This window comes from Eumetopias jubatus, unplaced genomic scaffold (genome assembly GCF_037043125.1).
Source record: "Eumetopias jubatus isolate StellerSeaLion01/CBP00866 unplaced genomic scaffold, mEumJub1_p1.0 scaffold_7, whole genome shotgun sequence".
In the NCBI taxonomy this organism is placed as follows: Eukaryota; Metazoa; Chordata; class Mammalia; order Carnivora; family Otariidae; genus Eumetopias; species Eumetopias jubatus.
In genome coordinates this window covers 13,210,861-13,235,950 of record NW_028274813.1, presented here as the reverse complement: position 1 = coordinate 13,235,950, position 25,090 = coordinate 13,210,861, and the positions used below count along the sequence as shown (strand labels likewise).

The following is a 25,090-nucleotide window of genomic DNA, read 5'->3' as shown; positions in this document are numbered from 1 at the left end:
TTTTAGGCAGGAATTGTGCGGTAAATGGCATTCCTGATTAACTCCTCTCTTTCCTAAAGTGGCCAAGGCGTCAGGTTGAGCTCTGGGCCATATACAACAGCTCTCTTCCAAGCACCTAGAGAAGATTTTTCAGAATAGCGTGTCACTGAAGACTCACCAGAGACCCTAGTGAGCTGGAAGCCCCGATAAGGTGGGTCAGCCAGACAGGGGGCCGAGACGCCGATCACACGGTGAGCAGGCCTGCTTCTGAGAAGCCACGCTGTGGCAGCGTGCTCGTGTGCTCTGAACACTGCCCGGTCCATTGCAGGCCATCCTTCCCCATGGCTCACTGCCCTGAGGAGGCAGAACAAGCATCACCCCACTGGCCCCCTCAGCTCAGAGACCCACAGTACCTTTAGGTTCCCGCGGTCCAGGGCGGCGGTCAGATGCTTGCGGACCTCGGTCAGCTGGGGCCTGGGGCCTCGGGGACTGGCCCCCTGCCGCAGGGGGTGTTCCTTCAGGGACTGCTCCAGCTTTGACTCCCCGAGGAGAAGCTCTGCCATGTCATCTACAAAGAACAAAGTGAGAAGCTAAATGGGAGCCGGGAATGGTCTGTGTGCTGGGAAGCTCCGCCCGGGGACCTCAGGACCACCACACCCCTGCTCTGTGCAAGGCCCTTCTGGAACTTCATAGCCTTAGAGGGAGTCCAAGTGGGCACCAGCTTACAGTGAATTCTGTTCATCAATAAGAATGTTCCAGAATGTGTACACAGACGGGGGTAGCTCATTCCTTTGTCACACATTTATTGAATCTAGAAAGACTAGATATGTATTAACATGGAGAGCGCGCAAGCTCAGTAGGAAAACACAGCTGTCTTATGCTATTTTTCGGCATGATCTATACAAAATAATACTATGTATTTTCCAAAACTGATGCAGTGACATCTCCTAGCTCTTTTGTGTTCTGTGGTCTTACACATGGATGTGAGCTGGAGCAATGTCTCGTACAGATTCTTAAAATGAGTTTGTGTCAAAATGACCTGAATGCACGCAGTCTGTTTCTGCCTAAAAGTCGAAGCTATACAGACACTGACAACTAGGAATGTCTAGATGAAGGTTTTACTCCTAAGACTACACTACTTAAGAGTTACAATTCCATTACTGTGCACGTTGGCTTGTTAATTAGAATGAAGAGCTCACTCCAGAAGTAGCTCTTGGGAATCCGCACATCTAGATGTTCTGCATGAACCCAGAACAATTCATACACCAGCGTGAGCATGACCTATTTCTTCTGTGATGCGACAGAACCGAACTGCATTAAAATATAAGCACAGTGTAAAAGGTCTGGAAGGATATACCTCAAATCCACGATTGTACCTCCCACTGGGCTACAGTTGAGGGAGGACCTCAACTGGAGTTAGGGGCCAAAATGGACTCTAGTTTTATCTTTAACAACATTCCAGTCCCAGAAAGGAGAACAGATTGGCTTATTATTTAGGTAATCTAAAATTAAGTCAAGAAACAGTCACGGAGCACCCACTGAGATTCTGAGTGGTAGGTCCACTGAAGGCAGTGAGCTACAAGGAGAGCCTTCCCAGCCTTCCTGGTCAGTGACCCAAATCTGCCAAATCTAAAGTTCTCAGCAATGCCTCTATCTGTGTACCGGGACGCCCAAAATAGTCTCTTAGAAATGAGACCTAGTGTTCTGGGATGGGCCAAGCCACAGTAAACAAGGGCTGAGTTAAGTTACTGAACTCAAGCATTCTCTAAGTTGTCCAAGAAGGAAAAGCAAATAGCCTACAAGATGAGGGAACATCAGGCAGGACCACAGCAGCATCCTACAGCAGAAGACAAGGACACAATGTCTGCAGAGGACACAGGGACACAGAGCGTAACCCAACAGGCCTGGAGCTGGCCGTAACACTGGTCAGGTGCAAGAGCAGCAAGCAGCCTCCTCCAAGAAGCATGAGCCATTCCTGAGAATGAAATGCAGCTAATAAAGAAATCCAGGGCTCAGGGATGAAGGATGTGTGGGCAAAGGCCTGACAGCGAGGATCAGAGCATTGACATAGAGAATACTAAATGCCTATAAGAACTAGCTACAGAACAGAACTGGACTGCTATAAACCAACACAATGCAAAAATGACAATGTAACAAAATTGGTAAGTGCTTCAGAGTACCATCCTTCAAAACAAGGTAATACATGCTTAAAGAAAAAAACACGACACCAATCTTTTTAAAACTTTACTGCACTCTTTCCGGAAACAATGCCACATGGTGAAGCATTTATCTAGAGCTCAACAATTCGCTTAGATTCACTTTCCTTTCCTTCTTCCCATCAGTACTTATTAATACTTTATTTTTAAAATAGCTGCTGCCTGGGGCGCCTGGGTGGCTCAGTCGTAAGTCTGCCTTCAGCTCAGGTCATGATCCCAGGGTCCTGGGACGGAGCCCCGCATCGGGCTCCCTGCTCGACGGGAAGCCTGCTTCACCCTCTCCCACTCCCCCTGCTTGTGTCCCCTCTCTCGCTGTCTCTCTGCCAAATAAATAAAATCTTTAAAAAAATAAAATAAAATAGCTGCTGCCCAACAGATATGGATGCAAGCCACATGCTATTTTAAAAGTTGCAGTAGCTATATTAAAAAAGGAAAAAGAAACAAGTGAAATTAATTTTGATAGTATCTTTTATTTAACTCAATATATCCAAAATATTGTTAGTTGAACAAGCAATCCACATTTTTTAATTATCAACATATTTTATATTCCTGTTCGTACTAAGTTTTCCAAATCCAAGGGCGCCTGGCTGGCTCCCTCAGTAGAGCATGTGACTTGATCTCGGGGTCATGAGTTTGAGCCCCAGGTTAGGCATAGAGCTGACTTAAAAAAAAAAAGTTTTCCAAATCTAGTGTGTACTTTGCACTTATGACACATCTCAATTCGAACCAGCCACATTTCAAGTGGTCAGCAGCTACCCATGGCTAATGGCTGTGATATCAGATGGGAGTGTGATCACCATTTATAAAAGTATGCCTGTTTATCTTTATTCTGTCTGTTTCCCTAAAAAGATGTCTAGAATGAATATCACTTAAGTAATAAAAATTTCCAAATGACAGGACTTGGGATAATTTTTTCACTCTCACCTTTGCAGTTTGAATTATTTTTATTGAGCAGAATCATTTTATATTGCTTTTAGGAAAAACTGTGACTCTTCTTTAAAAACTGGAAGTATATATCTTGCGACATTAATGGTGGTTATTTCTGAGTGGTGAGACTATTAGTATACATTGAGTTTCTTTTTTGTAGATTTTAAATTTCCAAAAAATAAAATAACATGAGATTCAGAGTCATAGATATAAATCCCAGTTTGTCACACTGTGTCTGTGGCCCTAGGATTTAGCCTCGGTGTTTTGGGGGGCAATTCTAAGAAAGCCCCTCTGTACATCTGAGCTGAAGATTCCTATCTCCACATATCCCTCATTTCCACCCCCACTCTGATTACCTCCCTGCTTCGGGCTCCTTTGACCTTGCAGCTGGAAATGGCTGCCCGGAGCAGACTCCCCAGGCCAACAAGCAGAAAGGACAGCAGATCAGGCCCTCTGCTGCCTGCCACCCCTTTCTAGCTGTGGGATCGGGGGCGTATCGCTTACCCTCTGGAAGCACCAGCCTGCATTTATGAAAGGGGAATAATACCACGACCATAGCAAGACTGTGGATGAGAGCTAATGAGTTCTCAGTGAGGGAAATACTGTGGCCTGGCCTGCCACACCTCTCAACTAGACCTGACAGGCTGAGTTCGATGTGGACTGGCAAACAGTACAGGGAAAGGCAAACCAGGCTGAGGGAACAGCAGAACATAAGAAAAGTGTGACGATGAAAGCACATTGGACCAAGTGGCCAGAGAAGACGGTGTGGGTGAGTGAGGGGAGAAGAATGCAGACTCAAGTGGGGAGCAGAACATGGGACTAATGGTTCCCTTCTCCCCGCTCAGCCCCATCCCCACGGAAAACAGGACCTGGAAGTTTCCACAGGCAGTTCTCCACACGCAGGCCCTGTGAACCTCCTCCCTCCACGCCTTTGGGATGACTCGGAATACTAGGAACACCATCCACCGTTACTTGATAAGGACCTATTGATCTTTCAAGCACTGTTCATCTCTCCCCACACATGCCCTATCCCAAGCCAGCCCCAGCTGCCCCAGGAACCTCAAGCACCCCAACCTAGGTGTTTACATATCTGTCTGCCTCTTCCAGACTGTAATGAGAGACCTGAAGGAAGAATCTGTGTATTACTTAGTTTTTAGTCTCAGAGCCGAGCACAATGTCTGGCACAGAGTCTGTGCTCAATAAATGGTTTATTAATTTAATGACGGGCCAAGGCACTTGGACTATACCCTCCTGCGTTAGGCCTGGTCCTGGTGGCACAATCTGTCAGTTGTCCCCAAATATTCATTCTCCCCTTCTTCCTTTAGTATTAGAGTCCCTGAGTTTTATCAGTGCACATAGCTGCCAACGTGAAGACTACTTCCCAGGCTCTCCGGGAGCTGGAGGCTGTCACGTGACTAAGTTATGGCCAATGGGATGTGAGCAGAAGTATTGTATGCAGCTTCTCTGCTGGGCCCTTCCAGGGAATGAGCTTACCCTCCAGTTTCTCTTCACTCTACCCCATTAGCTGGAGTGAGTCTTGGCTGGTGGAAAATGGTGCATCCATTCCGGTCCTCAAGATGGAAGCCATCTACTTTGGAGCACAACATTAGGAGCATTGGTCTCCAACACCCAGGAGCTGTCATTGAGCCCTGGACTGTTTATGATCAATTATTACATGAGAGAGAAACATTAACTTCTACCTGGCTCTTGCTTTAGTCACTGTTACTCTGACCTTAGTTACACCGGCCAAACTGTTATCCTAGCTAGATCTCCCCACCACCAAACAGGCTTTAAGTTGAGAACTGCTATCTGAGAACACCTTACCAATCAATACTCATTCCCAGAGTCCCTCATGTCTAGAAGGAATCCCACAGAACCCAACTGAGGTTTTTGATAGAACACCCTCACATCACCTCTCCTGTTTCACTGGCTTTATAGCCTAGGCTTACAAAAATATTTAAACAAAGGACTACATATAAAGAGAACTATAAAACTACCACCTTAGTGCTTTGTAGGATTTACAGCCTTTTAGTTTCTTGATCTCCTGATCCTGGGGGAACACACCAGAGCCTTGCTGCTAAGATATGCAGAGAGCCCAGCTCTATCAGAACAACTGGGTGGGACCTTGGAAAGGTTCGGCTGAGAAGAAGAGGCTTTGCACAGAATGAGGAGACACAGTCCCTCCCCTCATGGAAGTTCTAGTCCCTCAGCACCACTCCGCACACTGCAGCTCTACTTAGTAACTTCTCCCCTACATACATGCGCTCTCAGGCACCAAGAGGTAGTCCTGGGTGGCAGAGGAGGAGACAAAGCCCTCACCAAGAATATTACAGGTACATGTTTACAAAATGGAAAATGTACGGAAAGGTCTTTCAAGCAGCAGAGTCGGAATATGCAAAGGCATGACACAGCCTAGTTGTTTGGGGAACTCCAAGTAATTTGTTAGAGCTGAACCACGAAGGGCAGAGAGAGGAAGATGGCCAGAGTTAGGAGTTTCCTGCCAGACAGGCAAGGATCAGCTCCTCAGGTCTGGAAGGAGCTGTGCGCTCTGAGCAAAGAGCTTACATTCCAATTTGAAATTAGCATGGTGGTTGCAAAATCGTTTGTGCAACTGTAAACATTTTCAGGTTCCAATGAATCTCCCAAGCAAACCACGTTTTCTTTGCTCTCCTTTGAAAAAGGTGACTTCCCTACCACTCACTCTCCCAACCAGGAGGGCAAGGATCTGAAAAATATCCATGAACTCAGGCCAGAGAAATCATACAGAGACGGCAAGGCTCCGTCCTCATGAGGCAGGAGCTCAGCAGCCTGACGAACACTCCACGGCACTGGGTGCTCCTGTCAAGGACCTGCGGGTTCCCGATTCAGAGCCTGCAAGTGACGAAAGAAACAGAGGTCACCTAGCCAGCTGTTACTGCGCACAGTGTGTCTGCTTACACGCTAGGACAGTGAGGTACAAGGAAAACAAAGGCCCCTCGGGCATACAAGAAAATTAATTCCAGCTGGATTAAAGAATTAAGTATGAAATAAAAGAGGATAAAAAGATAAAAATAGAACTTTCACTTCCAGCCAAGATGGAACAAATTTACCCTCCTGTATAAAATAACCACAAACACAGGACAGACTATATGGAGAAACAATTCTCATGACTGTAGACGTGGGACCACAGAGAAAAGTGATCCCTGAGAAATGCGTATTGTAACGCACTTCTCAACAAACAAGGTGAGCTCTGGGATTTGCCTGGAGAGTTGGCGGCTATCCCACAGGAACAGGGAGCCCTTACATCAGAATTCTGCCACATGAAAGACTTAAATCTGAGTATCTCTTCCCCCACTCCTTTGCCTACTCACACTCACCAGACACAGGGTAGGGCGCAGCCAGGCAAGCCACCCTGCAGGTGGGGAAGCAGGACTGCACGGTGGGGCCAGGCATGTTACTTTCCAGAACGCAAAAGCCTGGCATTACAACGTGGAGGACAGAGCTCTGGCCTCAGGCAGCCCCAGGCTTAATCCCAGCTCTGCTGCTTACTAGCTGTGTGGCACTGGGCAAGTTACTTAACCTCTCTGAACCTTTGTTTCCTCACCTGGCTACTGTGAGGCTAAGACATCATGTACCTAACGCATAGGGTACAAAGCAGGTGCTGAGTAGACGTGTGTTACTGTTCCTGTTAGTGCCATTCGTTTTGGACTTGCTATTTCCCAGAATGGTTACGTTGGATCTAATGAGGTCAGAAGGCTCTGTGAGACACAAGCCCTCTGCTCAAGAGGCCTGCAATCCAGTAGGAAGATAAGAACATTATGCAACATTTATTACTAGACAAGCCATGCCGGGCTCTTACTGAATGCCGTGCAGTGGGCTAAGCCATGTACACAGTCCTGTTAGCCCTCCCAACCGCGCCAGGGCCTGTTAGCATCTCCATCTCACAAATGGGGAACCAGGCACAAGAGGTGGAGCAACATGCCAAAGGTAGCAGAGCCGGTCCGTCCCGGAGCAGGGACTTTGAACCAGGCCATCTCCCTGCCCTGTGGCCCCGGCATGTGGACATCAGCCCCCAGAAAAGGGGCCCAGCTTCCCTCCCAAGCAGCTGTGTGAGCAGGCCGTCCCTAAGTCCCTTTCCTGCTCCACCTGCTAGGACTCTCAGGGGACGGGGGTGAGGAGGAACTCAGGGGTGCCCAGGGCTCGTTCCACCTTTCCCTCAGGCATTTTTCAGGGTGTAAGTGAGGCTGCAGAAACCAGCTCCCCAGGAACTTACGTGGAGCCAAAGCCTGAAGCCGAACAGAGACCACTCCTGGGGACCGTCACTGAGAAGAATATGGGGAATTAACCCCCCAGGGGAGGGGCACTCTGGTGCCATGCTTCATCTCCAAACAGTCCCCCGAGCCCCAAGCTGGCCCAGCTCCATGCCCAGCAGCCTCGACCTCCCTGATCTCCCCCGAGGAAGGGGGGGTGGGGACTGTGGCCTTTGCCCCCTGAGGTGACTGCCCCTTCCTCCCAGCCTTCTCCCTCGAGGGATAAACAGCTGACACCCAGAGACTTGATCAGGTTGGGAAGAAAAAGCTTAGGGTTTCTACTCTATTCCAGGGAGTACCTGATATCAGTACCAAAAAAAAAAACAAAAAACCTCAACAACTGGGATTTGTCAATCGAGAAGCATTTAGGTCTATTCAAACCATTCCCGCCGTGGCTGTGATCCAAGAGGAAAAACAAATCCCTGTTCAGGCAGGAGCCAGTTCTTCAGCTCTCCTCTGTCACCCAGCAGAGACAGCCAGCTTCTCTGTCTCCTGGTCTCAGCACAAGCTCAGTGAATGTCATCCCCTCACTGACCCGGCTTCTCGTAAGTCACGGGTGTCTCTCTCAGCGCTCGTAGTACCTGTCATCCCCCCTCCCCACCAAAAAGTGACAGAAACACAGACACTGTTGGACAGTGTTGGTAGAAGCATCATGAAATGAGTGTCTGCAGAGGGCAACTGAGCAACATCTATAAAATGATTTATGTACCTACATCACCTGACCCAGAAAGCCCAGTTTTAGTAACTTCTCCCCTACATACATGCGCTCTCAGGCACCAAGAGGTACATACAGGGATGTTGGCTACGTACAGCCCTAGTGGCAAGAGCACAGGGCAGAATACACCCGTACGGTCCTCACCCGGGACGTGTTAAATGAATTATGCTACACCCCACATGATGATACATGATGTGTCCATTACACGAGGGAAGCGGATCTCCATACAACCCCGTGGTAGCCTGACTGCACACACTACCCCAGGTCTTCACACCTCCCTGAATCCACATGCTCTGTGGCCGTTCACACTGACCCTGGGCTGGGCCGCATGATCTGCTCTGACTGATAGACCAGTAGTGCATCTGGCGCACACAGAAGCTGGGAAACAGACTTACACATCAGCTTCCCGCTTGCTTCTCTGTGACCACCTTGAGCCCACGGCCGGGCTGGCCTGGATCTAAGAAAGGCCACAGGGAAGAGAGCTGAGTCGTCTCAGCCAGGCCCCGCCATGTGAGCGAGCCAGCCCAGGGCAGCCATGTCACGGAGCTGACCCGCAGCTGGCTACAGATGCAGGAGCGAGCCCGGGCAAGCCCAGGATGGCGACAAATAATAAAATGTGGCTGTTTTAAGACACTGAGTTTGGGATGGTTTGTTACACAGCAATAGGTAACAACGTCAGAGAGAGATACAAAATAGGGTGTGCCGTCTGTTACTATTGTGTGTAAAAAAACAAAACCAACAACGCACTTTCTAATAAATCTACAGATATGCTGAATATTTCTGAAAGGACCTCCCAGGAAAGTCCTAAGAGTGGCTACGTCTGTGGAAAGGGGCAGGAGGGCACGGAGATGATGTAGGAAGGAAGTTACTTTTCTCTCTTGTATTAGTTGATTTTTAGTACCATGTACCTTCATTACCTGCACAGAACATTAAGTAGTTAATTTAAAAGGAAAAGAAGATGGCCCGTATTGGAGTGTGCTCTGACTCTGGAATGCCCAGTCTGGTCACCCACAAGGGGTTCACACGACCTGGCCCATCATCTCAGAGCCAGGTGGAGGAGGTCTGCATCTGCGGTTATGACTGAGAGCTTGTCACCTGCTCTCCCTGGGCCACCAGCCTCCCGTGTGCACACTCTCCAGGCCCCCCGCATCCTTCCGAGGCCGTGGCAATCTGTCTCACCCGAGGGTGCCTGGACATGTTGTATCTCCCTCCCTTCTCCTGCCAAAATCCAGGCATCGTGTGAGATGCATTTCAGGGTCACCTTGGAGAAGCCTTCCTGCTCCCTCGGCCTGAGCTCCCAGGCTCCTCACATTCACACACCAGCCAACATTTACTTAGCACCTGCCAGCATCTGGCATGGACAGCAGTGAAGGAGACAGAGGGGTCTCTGCCCTTGTGCTGCTTATATTCCAGAAGGGGAGACAAACCAGAAAAAGGCCAGCTAGTGGTAAGAGATCAGCGGAGAGTTAAAACGGGGACGTGACAGGGAGTGACCGGGTGGCTACCTGAGACTGGGCGGTCAGATCAGACGAGACAGAGTCTGCCATGCAAAGATCTGCGGGAAGAGAACCCTGCAGCCCGTGGAAGGTCCCTGGGGTGGGAACATGGCTGGCACGTTCGAGAAACAGCAAGAGGGCCGTGTGGCTGGAACGGTGGGGACGGATCTGGGTAGTCAGGGAGGGGGGCAAGGGCAGCCATGAACACGCTCGTAGACTGTGGTCAGCAGTGTGGCTTTCCTCTGAAGCGCACCTGGACGCCTCTGGAGGGGGCGGAGAGTGTGCAAGCAGGGGTGAAGGGATCTGGTTTAGGTCTGCAAAGACCCCTCCGTCCACTGTGTGGAGAACGAACTTGGGGCTGGAGCGGGCGAGGTGACGGCAGGGACAGTCAGAAGGTCACTGCGGGAGTCTGGCGGGGGGTGACAGACGCTGGGACAAGGCAGCAGAGGTGAGAAAGAGTGCAGAAAGGGAGAGACAGGCGGAGGGAGGACATAATTTGGAGGTAAGGTAAACAAGACTTACTAATGGGTTGGACTGGAGGTGTGGCAGACCGAATAATATCCCCCACACCCCAGAAATGACTGTGTCCTGGTTGCTGGAACCTGTGAATATGTCACCTTACATGGCAAAAGGAACTTTGGGGGTGTGATTAAGTTTCGGACCTTGAGACGGGATTATCCTAGATTATGTGGGTGGGCACTCCTGGCTCCTTGGAAGAGGGAAGTAGGCGGGTCAGGGTCAGAGGAGACGTGGTGGCAGAAGCAGGTATAGTCACAGAGGAAACTAAACTGCAGGCTCTAGAGATGGAGGAGGGGCCGAGAGCCAAGGAACGTGGGCAGCCGTGGAGACCGGGAAAGACAAGGGCACGGATTCTTCCCCAGAGCCTGCAGAAGGAAGACAGCCCTGCGGACACCTGAGTTTAGCCGAATGAGACCCACGTCCAACTTCTGACCTCCAGAACTGCCAGAGAACACATCTGCATTATTTTAAGCCAGTAGATGTGTGATCATTAGTTACAGCAGTGATGGTAATGGAGAGGGATTAAAATAAATTCTTTACTTTTAGCTTTGAGACTGCACACTGGATTAGAAAATGGTACCATCTTGCCATTTACTGAGGTGAGCAGAAATAAAACCAAGAGTCCTGTTCTAACTTAAATAATATTTGATACCCAAGTAGAGAAATCAAGTCAATGGATGGAGGTTGGAGTCAAAGCTAAAGGAGAGTGAATGGAAGGACCCAGTTAAAGAAACCAGGGCTGGAGCACCTGGGTGGCTCAGTCGTTAAGCGTCTGCCTTTGGCTCAGGTCATGGTCCCGGGGTCCTGGGATCGAGTCCCGCATCGGGCTCCCTGCTCTGCGGGAAGCCTGCTTCTCCCTCTCCCTCTCCCCCTGCTTGTGTTCCCTCTCTTGCTGTCTCTCTCTGTCAAATAAATAAAAATTTAAAAAAAAGAAACCAGGACCGTGTTTGTTACAGAAACAGATTAGAAGCTTCCAGAAAGAAGGAGTGGCCAAGTGGGTTAAAGGCAGCTGGACTATGGAGGAAGATAAGAACACAAACAACCGTTGGATTTGGTAACAGGGAGGCCACATCAAGGGTGACCTTGACATGGGAGGTCTCGGGGTGTGCAGGGTGGGGGGTACAAGCTCAAAGGAGCAGGCTGAGGAGACAACGGTTCTTTGAAGAGGCTTTGCTGAGACGGAGCAGAGAGGCAGGCAGAAAGTCACAGAGATGGGGGCTTAGGGAAGGTTTTTACAGGAGAGTCTAGGGTGTCTGTGAATCCTCGAGGGAATGACCTGGGAAAGAAGACAGAGAGAATTGATCCAGAAGAGAGGAGAAATGTCAGCAGCTGTGAAGTCCGAGGAGGCGCAAACAGAGGGATTCTGAGCAAAGGTGCATGGGCTGCAGGCCTTGAAAGGAGCTGGAGCCTCCGCACAGTGACAGGAGGGGGAGCAGGCTGACTCTGTGGTGGGAAACGAGGGGCTTTCCTAACTGCTCCTATGTCCTCAGTAAAGTTCATATCAGGTCATGAGCTAGGAGTGATAGGATGGCATTCTGATAAAAGGCCTGAGAAGGGGAAAGAGTGCGTGAAAGCAGGGCTACGAACGTGCGGGAAGCGTGGCAGTGCCTCTGAGGTCACTGGTCATCAAGTGCAGATGACCAGTGAGGCTGAGGGCTTCCTCCCACGACGTGTAGCTGTTCAGCGGCACGTACGAGCCGGCAGAGAGCTGGGCTTCACCTGGGTAGGGCCACTGTCAAGTAGCTGGCTGGAGAAGGCAAGGTCATGCCACCCCACTTCTCAAAGCCCTCCCGTGGCTCCCCTCTCACCCAAAGGGAGAGCCAAAATCCTTGTGCCTTACTCCCTGGGCTCTGACCTCCACCCTGTCCCTCTCACATTCATGCCCCATCTCCAGGACTCAGCACATAGTGGGTGTTCTCTAACTATTTCTGAAACGAGTGGATCAATCCATGGGTCTCCCTTTCGTGGACAGGACCTACTCAAGTACATTAGTCTCTGGCGACTCAGCTATCCGCCCCCCCAAGGTGCCTGGCACGTACGGGGGTGTGACTGTTGACCAAGACCCAGGCCTTCGCGTGTCTACCTCCGGGCCCCGTTGTCCCCCTCCACTATCTTTGCTCAAATTATGACCCAGTTCCGAGGACCTGCTATTTGGATCTTGACTGAAAGGCAAAGATGCCAAAAGTCAAAGATTAAGGAGCTCAAAGAAATTGGCAGAAAGGATATTCTGGGAAAATCTTGGAAGTTGGGAGTCCAGGCTTCATGCCAAAGCCTCCTCCCCGTGTTCACACACAATGCAGAGGCTGGAAGGACAGGGCAAGAGAGTAAAACGTGGGAACAGAAGACACTACTTCCACTGCGCTGGGAGAACAGACAGGGTGTGTACTCGTTTAACACACACACACACACACACACACACACACACACACTTCCCCTCGAAAAATCTTGTTTAATAAGAAAGAAGGTAACTCGAAAGTCATCTTGGAGTTGGTCTGGCCTGTCCCCAGGGCTCAGCAGGGCAGGAAATGACTCTAGCAGGGCAGGGGGATATTATCAGGCCAGCCCAGAAGGCTTGGAAATGGCTCTCTCAGGAAGCCAGCTCCACACAGAGAAGTTAAATGCACACACGCACAGAATCAGCAAGCATCTCTTGAAGATTCAAAGCCCTAATCCACGCCCTGCCCTCAAAGACTATGGTCCAGAGGGAGCCAGGGGCCATGGAGTCCTGGCATGGTGGGGTGGAAAGACCATGAGGCACGCTCAGAAGACTGTCAGAAGTAAGTAAGTGAGGTCTGAGTTGGCTGGGCCTCAGGAATTTCTCCAAGTGAGGTAGGATTTCTCCAAGTGAGAGTCTAGGCAGAAGGGAAACGGCACAACTGGTGTGTGGGGTCGGGCAGAGGCAGGAGGGAGGCTACCACAGGTCTTGGGGCAGCTGCAGAGGGCCTGAGGGACCCTCGTTCCCAGGCCGCTAGCCCAAGACTCAGTGGAGAACTGATTCCCTTGGCCTGGTGGGCCAGAGAAAGGAAAAACATTTACTGCAGGTCCCTGCGCTTGGCATGCCCAGCAATAGCACCTCATCAACTCAACACTTCTTACTTGAGAATAAAAAGCTGCTTCTCATTAGACTTCGAAGCTGCAAGGGCCAGAGAAAGCAGTTAGTCAAGGGAGGCAGGCCTCACAGCCAAGGGGCTGAGCCAGCCCAAACTGAGGAGATTGGAGGGAGAGGGAGAGGAAGCAGAGAGACCCAGAACCCCTCCCTGGGAAGGGCCACTCGGGAAGCATCAACCCTTCAGTTGCACAAGAGACACAGGAAGAGAAGGTCGTGCACATCCTGTCAGCCGGAACAGCAATCCAGCAGCCAGAACTCACCCAGAGCCCCAGGCGGGCAGGGCCATCCAGTCACCGGAGAGACAGCACCAGGAGTCTCAGTGTCTTAGGCGGACATTCCCTCCCCTGGACCTCCACCGCCCTCGTCCCCTACCATTCCCAGCCCCAAGCACATACATGCCGGGCCTCCACGTACTAGACTTGAGCATAAGCACGGTCTCAGTGGTCACCGTACTCCAGGTCGTCAGGCAGGGCTGGCGCCCAGTACGTGCTCAGTAGGTGTTTGATGAGCAAACGAATCCAAGTTAACTCCTCAAGGGCAACAGCCAAGCTGTTCTTTGAACAGTTAACTGAGTACCTGCTGTATGTCAGACAGGCTATTGGTGCTAGAGACACAGCTTGGACAAAAGAGCAAAAAAGCCCTGCCCTCGTGGGGCCGACAGCCCAGCAGTCACTTTCATGGGTGTGTCCCCAGTACACCTCACAGCACCCCCACACTGAAGTGCAGACTGAACGGCCGCAGGCCGAGGACTGAGCTGAGGCCCTAGGTCTGCACAGACTAGTTCTGGGACCCGGCTAACGGCGACTGCCATCGGCTTTGGGCCTCGGTCACAATTCAGGACCACGGGAGCCCACCTCAACCCCCACTGCACGGCTGCTATCATTGCTGTTACTGTTACCCCTGCCTGCTTCCTCCCCCCTGTCAAGGGCTGAGCATCTGGACCATCCTCCCCTCCTTCCACACACAGTACTCCTGACCCGGGCAGGCTGCCTGAGATGACCGCTCGTGCCTCAGACCAACAGCATTACCCCTTGGATTCCTCAGAACAACCTTGGAGCTAAAGATGGAAGCTCGGGGAAGCTGAGTAACGCACCTACGGCCAGACAAGCAGTAAGTGTCAGACCCGGGATCTAATCCCACGACTCACAGGACAGGGCCCATTGCTTTCTCTTGCACCAGGTTCCTTTCCTCGTTGCGAAAATACTTCCATCTGCCCAACAGGGTAAACGACCGTCCCGCTTGCCCAGGGCTGAGGGGGTTCCTGGGACACGGGATTTTCAGTGCTTCAAACCAAGAAAGTCTCAGGCCAACCGGGACAAAGCCACAGCTCTGCCCAAGAGCCTCCTCCTGGCGCTCTGCCAGGCCTTACCCACTGCCACCTAAGCACACCCTGCCCTCAGGCCCCACTAACCCAGCAGCACCCTGGAGACTTGTAAGTAATGCTGTCATTGTTCTGCTCAAGCTATGGGGTGACACTCTGTCCCACCACCTGGACAATCGTGCCTAAAATCTGGTCCTGGAACTTCCTGTGCTACAAACCACCTATGCTAGTTAACAACCCTGCTTCCTGAACCCCAACCCCACTAAGACCTCCTAAAGCAGGACTCGGGCCCAGCCTGGGAATCTGAGCTGCTAACCAGCCCCCAGGTGACTCAGCGGCCCAGAGGCTGTGTGACTGCTCTGAGCTGTAAGCTTCTTGTGGCTGGTGACCCACTCAGTCTTTTTCTTCTGGTACAGGCCCCATACATAGGAGGTACACATTAAATGCTAAAGATTATGGTTGAAGGCAACAGCTTCAGACCTGCCTGACCACAAAACTCACCTAAGGCTCTATTTTAAAATGCAGATTTCCAGCCCCCGTCTTGGACCAGGGAAATCACTACCCCACAGGAGTGGTCTGGGAATCCATAATGTCCAGGCTCCTTTAGTTCAGTGCTACTCAGAGCGGGTCCACGGACAAGCAGAATTGGCATCACATGGGAGCTCTGTTAAGCGTGTGGGAGCTCAGGCCCTGCCCCAGACCGAGTGCATCAGAATCCCTAGGAATGGGGCCCCACAAGTCAACTTGGTGATTCCTTGATCCGACGAGCTTGGAAAACCATTTGTTGGTGTAAAGAATAATGGAACTGGAGTTACAAGTGGGTTAGAATCCAGCTCAATGAACATCTCCCAAACTCAGTCTACCTACCCCTGAATAAGAATTATGACCCTCGACCCCACTCCTCATGCGGTTGTTGTGATGATTACCTGGGATCTGTGTAAAAGTTCAGGCCCAGAACACGGCACACAGCAAAAGTTCAAGCAAGCCTTGTTCATTCCCTACTGGCATTGTTTCAACACCCGTGAAGTCCGGAAAACTAAGGTTTCAGAGAATCAAGTGAGGTGCCCAAGGTCACTCGGAGGGCAAATGCATGGAGATTCTGACTCCAGGTCTGGCAGGCCTCTGAAAGGACCAAAAAACATCTGTTCTGCCTCGCTCTGGCACTTCCATCCCTCCACCACCCCTGACGGACATGGGCAGACAAACAGGGGCTGCAGCCACACTGTTAGGTTTTCTGTGGCTTGCGGCTGCCCTTTATATGGTATGTGGCACTCCTCCCACCCATCTGCCAAACTCTGCTCCTTCTTGTCTTGGTAGCTGATGGGGATGCTTTTGAGAGATCTCAGAAAACCTCTTCCCTTTCCTTGGCTGCTCAGATGGGAAACACTGGCTTTCACAGAAAGGCCCGCAACGCTCCGCCACCTGCCAAGCATGAGGTCACCCAGAGGGGCAGGAAACTACCCAAGTGAGGTCGGTGTGAACCAGGGGCGAAGGCCATTCCTGATGGTGCACCCGGTGCAAAGCTGGCGGGGCAGCGGCGGGTGCTCCGAGTAAGCGAGGAGGTGCACCAGAAGGGAATGCCTGCAGCAGGAAGTAACCACCGCACACCCAATTCAGTGCGGCTTCAACAAGAAGGCATTTACTACTCCACATAAATGACAAGGGCCGCCGCAGGCGTGGAGCCACATCCTTCTTGTGTCTCTGCGCGGCCGCCCTCTGAGGGTCAGCCTCACGGCCACGAGATGGCTGCAGCTCCGAGCCTCGGAAGCGCGAGCGACGATTTCCAGGGGGAGACGACCACTCCCGTCACCTCGAAAGCATCTACGTCACTTCTGAGCCAGAGGAAATCTTTTCCAGAAGCCCCGTCCCATAGCTAATGCCCCTGATGTCTCATTGGCCAGAACTAAGTCACATGCTCATGCCTCAACCAATCACAGGCAGGGAGTGGACCCATCAGGGCCCGCCCCCCTCCCGCCACCCCCAGTGAAGCACATGGCACACGGAGGGCCTGACAGTTGGACAAAATTGGGGCTCAGTCAGGAAGGAGGAAAAGGAGCTCGGGTGGAGCATGCTGGATTGACAACCGGGGAGCCTCTGGCCGGCCCCCAAGTCACGTGACACCACCAGCCCCGCAGGTGAACAGCCCTGGTCCGGGCCAGAGTCATTGCTTGCCCTGCGGCCTTCGCTTCCACTTCCGAAGGCGCCGGCCCCTACTTCCTTAGGCCGCTTCCAGTTGCTCAGAGGCCTCCCCTCGTGAAAGTCTGGGGCCGGTTGAACACAGCACAGCACATGCACACTAGGAGCCTAACGTTCCTCTGAGCAGAGCCTCTAGAAGCTGGCCCCCTGGGGGAGGAGACAAGGCACGAGCCACAACAGACCACGTGGGGGAGGAGAAACGGCCCTGACCTGGGAGATGATAAACCCACCGCCAGGGCCCAGCAGCAGGCATCTCCTGAGGCCTTACTCTGTGCAGGCACCAAGCTGAGGGCTGTTAGGTGCGGTTTTTTGTTTCTCGTGTTCACCTTCGGTCCTTACAACTGCCCTACAAGTTTGGCATTGTTACTACACGTTCATAATCCCTTATCCGTAATTTTCCAAATCTAGAACTCCCTAAAAACCAAAAGCTGGTTTTGTTTTTGTTAACTTATTGGGCAACAAAACCTCAACCGAACCAACACGAGGCTATTTTTTAATCTACCCAGCCCTGCGCAAGGACTGTTTGCATGTTTTGGTGCAGAAATAGTGACGTGTTTCATTCTGAAGTGCTGCTCCTGGAGCCACTGAGAGTGTCACATACTGGCCAGGATACGTACCATATTCTGGAAAATTCTGCACTCTGAAACACAGCTGGCACCAAGAGTTTCAGAAGAGGGATTCTGGATGCATATCACCACTTTACACACAGGGCTTCACCAGGTGAAGAAACTGTCTTAGTTAGGAAGCCGCAGAAGCTCACTTGGAACTAAGCGACTGCTCTCACAGGCCAGAGCTCGGACCCACCCTGCCTACTTCTGCTACTCACCAGCTGGTGGCTTTAAGGAAGACACTTCCGTGAGCCTCTTTTTTTCATCTGTAAAATGGGGAGCTTACGACCGGATCAGTGGCTTTCAAATGTGTTTTTAAAAGCATACTAGGCCTTCCTTCAAGAGAAACCTTAGGAAAAAGTATCACTGCTCCAGGGAGTGAGGCCTGCCCACCCAGCCACCAGGCCCCTAAAGCGTGTTCCCAGAGGGATTCCTCAACAACACAGTTTGAAAACTGCTATACAGTGTGATCTCTCAGGACCCATCTGGTTCTCACACTGTATGGTGGTTTTGTCTGAGGCAAACATCCTTTTTTTGTGAAGGAAGGACAGCTGGGAGGAACTTGAACCAGACCTTGACAGATGGGTAGGCTTCTGGCCTGCAGAGAGGACTTGAGAGCAAATGGCATGAGCACAGGTGGAAAGACAATGAGCAAGGTGAGTGAGAGGGTCCGAGAGGCCAAACCAGCCAGTGGGGGCACGGTGGGGGCAGGGATGGGGAAGCCCAGGTAATGGGAGGCCACCCTGGACAGGCTGGCTTACCAAGCAGATCAATGTCAGGAATCCTCAGAACCTGAGATCCCTCCAGGCAGGCGGCCAGAGAAAAGCTGGGCAGTCCTGGCCCCACTGTATGCAGCCACAAGGTCGTGGTCCTTCCGTCCTGACTACAGTGACCATGAGCCCCAGTACTTAGGTCAAGAGCTATCAATATGTTATTGTCAAATAAGTGACTCTTTTGAATCCAAAAATCAGGACATATGGTCTGCCACAAAGGTGTGTCCTTCAGAGGACAACAAGACTGAGTATTTGAAAAGAGGATGGCTGCCCTCGGAAGGCTAGGGTGGAGTGTCATCAAGGTCTCACTGTCCTTCCCCACTGTCTGGGGAGAGTCTGACTCCCAGGAGTCCGCAGCACCCTGGGAACGTCCAAAGAAGCCATTCTAAACAACAGTGCCACTTTCCTACCCCACAGCAGACTCTCCGTTAAACATCAGCCTTGTTTCCAAAGAAGCCCCTAGATGGGCAGGAAAGGCTCCAGAGGCCTGAGACCAGGGAGCTGTCCAGGAACTCAGCCCACTTCCAGAGGGCGATGCCACCAGGCTGGAGGCACCAAGGCCATTGGGAATATCAGCTAGTGGCAAATGCAAGAACTTCACTCCCACTCAAAGGTCTGCATACATTTTGTAACCAAACTCTGCCCCAGAAATATTCTTTGTTTCAGGCACCATTTCCCTACCTGCCCATCACCAAGAGGTAATTAGCATGTCTCAAAATCATACCCAATCAGAACGGTGATGATCCCTTAAAGGAGAAACCACCCTTTGGGGCCTAATTGTTCTAAGTAAGCTCAGTAACTGAGCTTACCTAACATTAACAGACAGGGAAAGGAAGGAGAAGCAGACACGGCCTCAGAAAGGGAGTGGCTGTCTGTTGGGGCTGGTACAGGCTCCTGTTTCTGCTATTGAAAAATGTGGGAGTCTTGACCAGGCACAAGCTCAGGTGTGTCATTTCTAGGGCTCCCACTCTTCGTCCCAGCCAGGTGTTATCCAGGACGTGGCCTGCCTTGTCCAGGGTTACACTGAGTCAGCTGGAGGGAGTCAATACCAGCATTTTGCATGTAGCAAGGTTTGCATATATCAACCCATTTCTTCCTCACAGCCACCTTAATGGAGGACGATTATTAACCCTACCACGGCAATGAAGAACACAGGCTCTGAGAGGTTAACTGACTGGCTCAGGGTCACCCAGCTACAGGTAGATTGTGGATCGAAGCCCAGGTGCCAGGCCATGCACTTTGTCACACAGCAGTGAACCTCACCATTGGGAGGCTAATGGGTGACACTCTGGGGAGAGAGGGCAGCTGGGCCTGCCCTCCTAGGGCCAAAACTGACTTGTGAGCCAACAGGGAGCTGATGTGCTGTTGTTCTCCATCTCTATCCCCAACCCCCTCAGGGTGCCACCTCAGTTCCAGGCCAGGGCACCTCAGAATTCCCTGTGCCCACAAATCTGCTGGAAGCCTGGTTAAGATGCAGGTGCTGACCCTGGGGTGGGGCCCGAGAGTCTGCATTCCTCACACGCTCCCATGTGATGCCCAAGCTGCTGCTTCGCTGACCACACTTCAGGCAGCGAGAATCTAGACTTGAGTCGAATTTTCTCCCACATCACCCCTCCCTTTTTAACTTGTGTGATCACTGTCTTGCCGGAACTCACAGGGGCCTGACACGTAGCTGTCACACATTTTGGGGGGGTGCGGGGGGGCTGTGTTTGTTTGTTTGTTTGGTTGTTTTTTTTTGAGATGGGAGTGATTAAAATGGTACTCACAGTGGAGTATGAGGCAGAAAATGGATTTCCGAGGTCTGTGTTCAGCTTGGCATTTGCCCTTTTCTTCCTTATTCACCTCTTGGCCAAACTGTTTAATTTATCTTGAAGGAGTCAGGCTGGAGCAGCATGCTCCAAAAGTGTCCACTGTTTCAAGCCCTTACTGGGAGGGGCTGTCATGCTCCAGTCCCAGGAGAAGCAAATGCTGCTGAGCAGGGAGGTCTCTGCCAGCAGGAGCACTGGGAACGCATGACTCCTCCGCTCAGACCCCTCCCTGGGCTCCCACCTCATTCAGAGAAAAGCCAAAGCCTTAACCATGACCTCCAAGGCCCCAAGTGATCTGGCTCTGCCACCCCTCTGCCCTCATCAGGCCTCTGCCCTTGACGTCCCCTCCACGGCCGCGGGGCCTATCTTAAATGTTGCCTTCCCGGTGAGGCCCTCCCTGGCCACATATTAAACTAGTGACTTTTGTGCCCCCCACCCCCGCCCACTCCCAAAGCACTGCTGCCTCTTCCCTCTTGATTCCCCTCTGATACCACTTACCACCATCTGGCATCCTATAAATTTTACTTAGTGATTTTTATTTATGTCTCCCTGCCCCTTCCCCGCTAGAATGTGGACTTCATAAAGGCAGGGACATTTGTCATTTTTGTCTGTTTTGTTCAGTGGTATATCCCCAGTGCCTACAACAGTGCCTAGCCTGTAGCAAGTACTCGCTGTCTGTGGAATGAATGAATGAAGGGGCTGCATACTAACGGCTCAGACTGATGAGCCCTGGGAGTCATTAGTGATCCTCGTAACCACCCCTGCAAACTCAGTCCTTTCCTCCCCATTCTAAGATGAGGAGACTGAAGCTCTGAGTGGTTAGTTAAGGGATCTGGCCAAGGACATAGAGTTAGGCTCAGGCACTGGTCTGCCCGGTTCCAAAGACGACTGTGTTCTTTTCGGCCTGTGGCTGCCTTCAAACTGTCTTACAATGACAAACATGACATTAACCCGCTTTCCTGATTGTAAGCAGCAAATGCTTTTGCTTAAGGATTCTGCCAAATCTGCCCAGAATTCGAGGTCCAGTTCACCCAAAAGGGTCTAGGGGGAGCTGGTGCCCTCAAGGCCAGGAGGAAATCCTACTGCCAGCACAAGGAAGCCCCCATCAGCCAAAGGAAGCGAAGGACCCTCCTTCAAACATTTCCCTGAACCCCAAAGAAGAGCCACAATAATTCTGGTTTTGTTTCATCTTTTTCTTTGCTTTATCTTGTTATGTTCCTGAGCAATCTCTTTGACCTTTTCAAGTCCGGGTGACCTTTTGCCATCAATGACTGCTACAAACCATGTGGGTTCTAGGGCAGAATCTCTCTCTCATGATTTTCCCAAAACCAAACCTGCACCCGGACCCGTGGACCACTGGGGCCCACATAACCCACTCTCCCAAAAGCTCCATGATGACTGAGGCTCAGGCCCTAGGAAGGGAGCCGAGTCTTGTGGGGCTGGGAAGGTAGGATGGGCCTATGCCACCAAAAGCCCATCTACCCTCTTATTCCAGAGACCACCCCAGTGTGAGGCGACCCTCCTCCCCTACTCATCACTCTCAATCCCATTACCTCGTCTGTTTTCTTCAAATCACTTCTCACTATGAAGCTATCCCATTTATTTTGATTTCTGTATTTGCCATTGCGTGTCTCCTCAGAAGAGATTCAGTCTGTGAGGGTTGGAGCTTGGTCAGTGCTGCTCACCTCTGTTCTATTCCTGGCACAGGTGGGCACGCAAATATTGGTTGAATGAATGAGTAAAGAAAGCAGAAAACAAGTGGGTTCTGAAGGAAAGAACCAGGAGGCTCATAAATGAACCCATTTAACTCTAACATCAACCTGCGCTAAAGGTATTTTATGGCTACACAGCCGGGAAGTGACAAAGTAGACCCAGGACTGTCCAATTCTAAGAAGAAATGAGAAAATGCTGCAGGTAAAGAGAGAAGGAGCAAGAGGAGAAGCTGGTGAGCCTTCCGGGAAGGGCAAGGTCAAGCTGCCGTCGGGGCCCAGGAGACTGAACACCATTTTCCTCGAATGCTTACTAGGAGAAGAGGCAATATTTTCCACTGAGTTGAGCCCAGGTAGGTCTATGCTTCCCTCCATGCCCCTAGGACAGTCATGGCACCTGCATCCCCCAGGGAAACTTCTACCCAAAGCAAGGTACCACAGTTGAGTGTGTGCAAAACCAAGTTCTTATTTCAAGGCACTAATACCATAAAAGACACAATCATAAACCACTCTTGAACAAGACACTTGACATCCCTCTCCATTTCTGAGTGGCTTGAGGTTAAAAGGTTGAAAACAGCCCGATGTCCTTTCTTAGAGCAGTGTCTTTCATTCATTCATTCTTTCATTCATTTGTTCAGCCAACATTTGCTCACCCAGCCTCAAGCTGCCAGGGATGAAATAACACAAAACCTCTGCCCTCTCACCAGTCCATTGGTGCCCGCAGTTTTGGCGGGTACTAAAAGACCAGCAAATATTAAGGATACTTGCTTCCAAAACAAATAAGGCCACGTGGAGCTGCGCTCTGAAATGGGATTTTGGATGCAATTTTGATTTGATTGGGTACAAGAACCAATTCAGTCAACGGGGCCATAGATTAACTCCAAGCACCAGACTCCTACGCAGACCCCTTCCTCCTCTGGGCACCAAGCCCCTAGGCCCCCCAACCCCACTCTTCAACTACATTCCCACCTCTCTCTACCATATGCTCTCTCTGACTCTCCTCACTGTTTCCCCTATATTCCCAAACCCGACCTCTCTAGGTCCACAGCTTTGACACCCTACTCTCTGAACCCCAGGACACACATTCACCTACCTTCCACCACCACCCCCTACACCTACCCCAAGTCTGAGCTTCCCCCTGGAGCCCCTTGAACGTCACGTGTTTACAAACCATATTTCCCAGGGGTCTCTGTTCGACACCCCCCCCCCGCCCCGAACAGCATACGCACACCCTGTAATCCCCTGCACACTTCACGGCCGTGCCCGGGGGAGCGCCCTCCCCCATCGCCTCCAACTTCTTAGGACCCGAAGGCCGCCCGGGCCCCTAGGACCCCGCTCCGGCAGCGGGCTCCTTGAGCCCCCGGACGCGCTGACCCCACAGGAGCCCGCCCGCACGCCGGAACTCTGGGACGCAGGGCACGGCCCTGGCCCGCTGGATGCCCCGACCGCGTGACGTCCGGGAACCCGGGGCTCCCAGGCCCCGGCCCCATGCACCTCCCCGGCGCGGACCACGCGAATCCCGGCCGCGCCCCTGCCCGCGCCCCGCCGCGCCTCCGGGGCCCGGCCTGGCCCGCAGGAGAGCGCGGCGCCCCCCCCCCCTCCCCGCCCCGCAGCCCAGGCCGGCGCGCCCGGCGCCTACCGTTGGCGATGAGCTTGGCCGACAGCTGCTTGACGAGCTCGGGGATCCGCTCCCACTGGCACTCGGAGCGGCAGCGCTCGATCTCCGTCTCGAGGCGCGAGCCCGCCTTCCTGGTCGCCATCGCGGCCTGGCCGGGCCCACCCCGCCCGCCCGCCCGCCCGCCCGCAGGCCCCGCAGGCCCCGCAGGCCCCGCCGCCGCCGCCGCCGCCGCCGCCGCCGCCGCCGCCCGGGCGCCCCCGCCGCCGCCTCCCGCTGCCGCCGCGGGCGCGGGCTCCGGCTCCCGGCTCCGCGGCGTAACGGGAGCGCCGGCTGGGGAAGGGGCGGGGAGGCGGGCGGCGGCGGCGGCGGCGGGCGGCGGCGGGGCCCCGGGTGCCGCGAGGAGCGGCCCCTGCCGGCCAGGGCCGGAGCGGCAGCCGGGCGGGAGCCGGGGCCGGGGCCGGGCGGCTGGGCGCGGGGGGGGGGGGGGGGGAGGGGGACGAGGTGCGGCGGAGGCCAGGGAGGGGAGGGAGGCCCGGGAGAGGGACCTGGAGTGGGACAGGGGCGGGGGCTCGGGAGGTGGAAGGGCTGGGGGCAGTGGCCGTGGTGCAGGCAGGTGAGGAAAGGGAAGGGTGAGGGATGGGGGTCTGGCAGGACGGGGGTCTGGGAGAAACTGCGAGGGGGCAGATGGGAATGAGGCCTAAAAGGGGTAGCGACCCTGGGGAAGGTCACCCGCCAGGCAGGACTAGAGGGCCCGGGGCCTGGTGCGAGGCGGGTGTGAGGGGGAGGCCGGCCTGAGCTTGTCCCGCCCTCTCAGATTTCAAGTAGATCCCTCTGACCCTGGGTTGGCCTGTCTCCCTTAGCAGCGCCCCCTCTGCTCCCGGCAGCCTTAGCCCCCCACCCAGATGAGGTGGGCGGAGAGGCCTCTATCTCAGGCCTGCACAGCACCTGCCCAGGAGCGCCATAAATGTCTGTTGAGTTGCCCTGAGCCCGGCAAGGACAGCTACCAGCTGAGATGCAGCTCCCTTGCCCTCTAAGGAGGACGCAAAGTCACCAGTGGGCTTTCTTTGCCTCGGCTCCGCAGACTGAGAGCTGGGGCAGGTGTCCAAGGTGTGCATTCTTTCAGTTATTTGATACCTATGTAGTGATCACCTGCTATGTGCTAGGTACTGTTTTAGATGCTGGGAATACAGTGTAGAACTAAACAGACAAAATGTCTGCCTTGGTAGAGCTTTCAGTGCAGTCAGGGAAATAAATAAGCAAAATAAGGTAGTAAGTTAGAAAGTAAAGATGGCTACTTGAAGAAACAGAGCAGGGCCAAGTGAGGAGAATAAAGAGTTGGGGGCAAGGGGTGTGGAAGATGTTGCAGTTTTCAATGGGATGTTAGCAATGGCCTCATGGAAGTGACATCTGATGAAGACTCAAAGAGGGTGAGAGAGAGAGCCATGAGGATATCTCTGGGGGAAGAGCATTCTTGGCAGAGGAAACAGCAGTGCAAAGGCCCTGGGGTGAGAGCATAGTTGGTGAGTTGGAGAGAGACCAAAGAGACCAGTGTGGCTGGAGTGGAGTGAGGGAGGCGAGGTGAAGCAGGAGAGTTCAGAGGGAGGAGGAGGCGTTTCAGTCCTTGGCGGGCCTTGTGGGCCATCATGAAGACCTTGGCTTTGACTCTGGTGAAGTGGGAGGTCCGTGCAGGACTTTCTGACCTCTGTTTTAGGACTCGGACCAGCTGCTGTGCTGAGAACACTGCCAGTAGTTCAGGAGAGAGATGGTTGTGGGTACACCGGGGTGATAGCTGGGGGCTGGGCTGAGG

General features: G+C 52.7%; 1 protein-coding gene across 4 annotated transcripts in view; it reads right to left on the bottom strand.

Annotated features, from left to right (window-relative positions):
• Positions 1-23,452, bottom strand: part of TTC7B (tetratricopeptide repeat domain 7B) — a 248,846-nt gene extending 225,394 nt beyond the window's left edge. For 2 of the 4 annotated variants that reach the window (XM_028098223.2, XM_028098234.2), the window contains exons 1-2: positions 23,305-23,452; positions 393-547 (exon numbers count right to left, since the gene is read on the bottom strand). In XM_028098223.2, the coding sequence (XP_027954024.1) occupies positions 393-547; positions 23,305-23,425 (276 nt within the window). In that variant the 5' untranslated portion in view covers positions 23,426-23,452. Of the gene's footprint in view, positions 1-157; positions 288-392; positions 548-23,304 lie in introns of those variants that run through there. The other 2 variants (XM_028098245.2, XM_088024480.1) reach the window with 2 other exon arrangements.
• Positions 23,453-25,090: the final 1,638 nt, after the last annotated feature.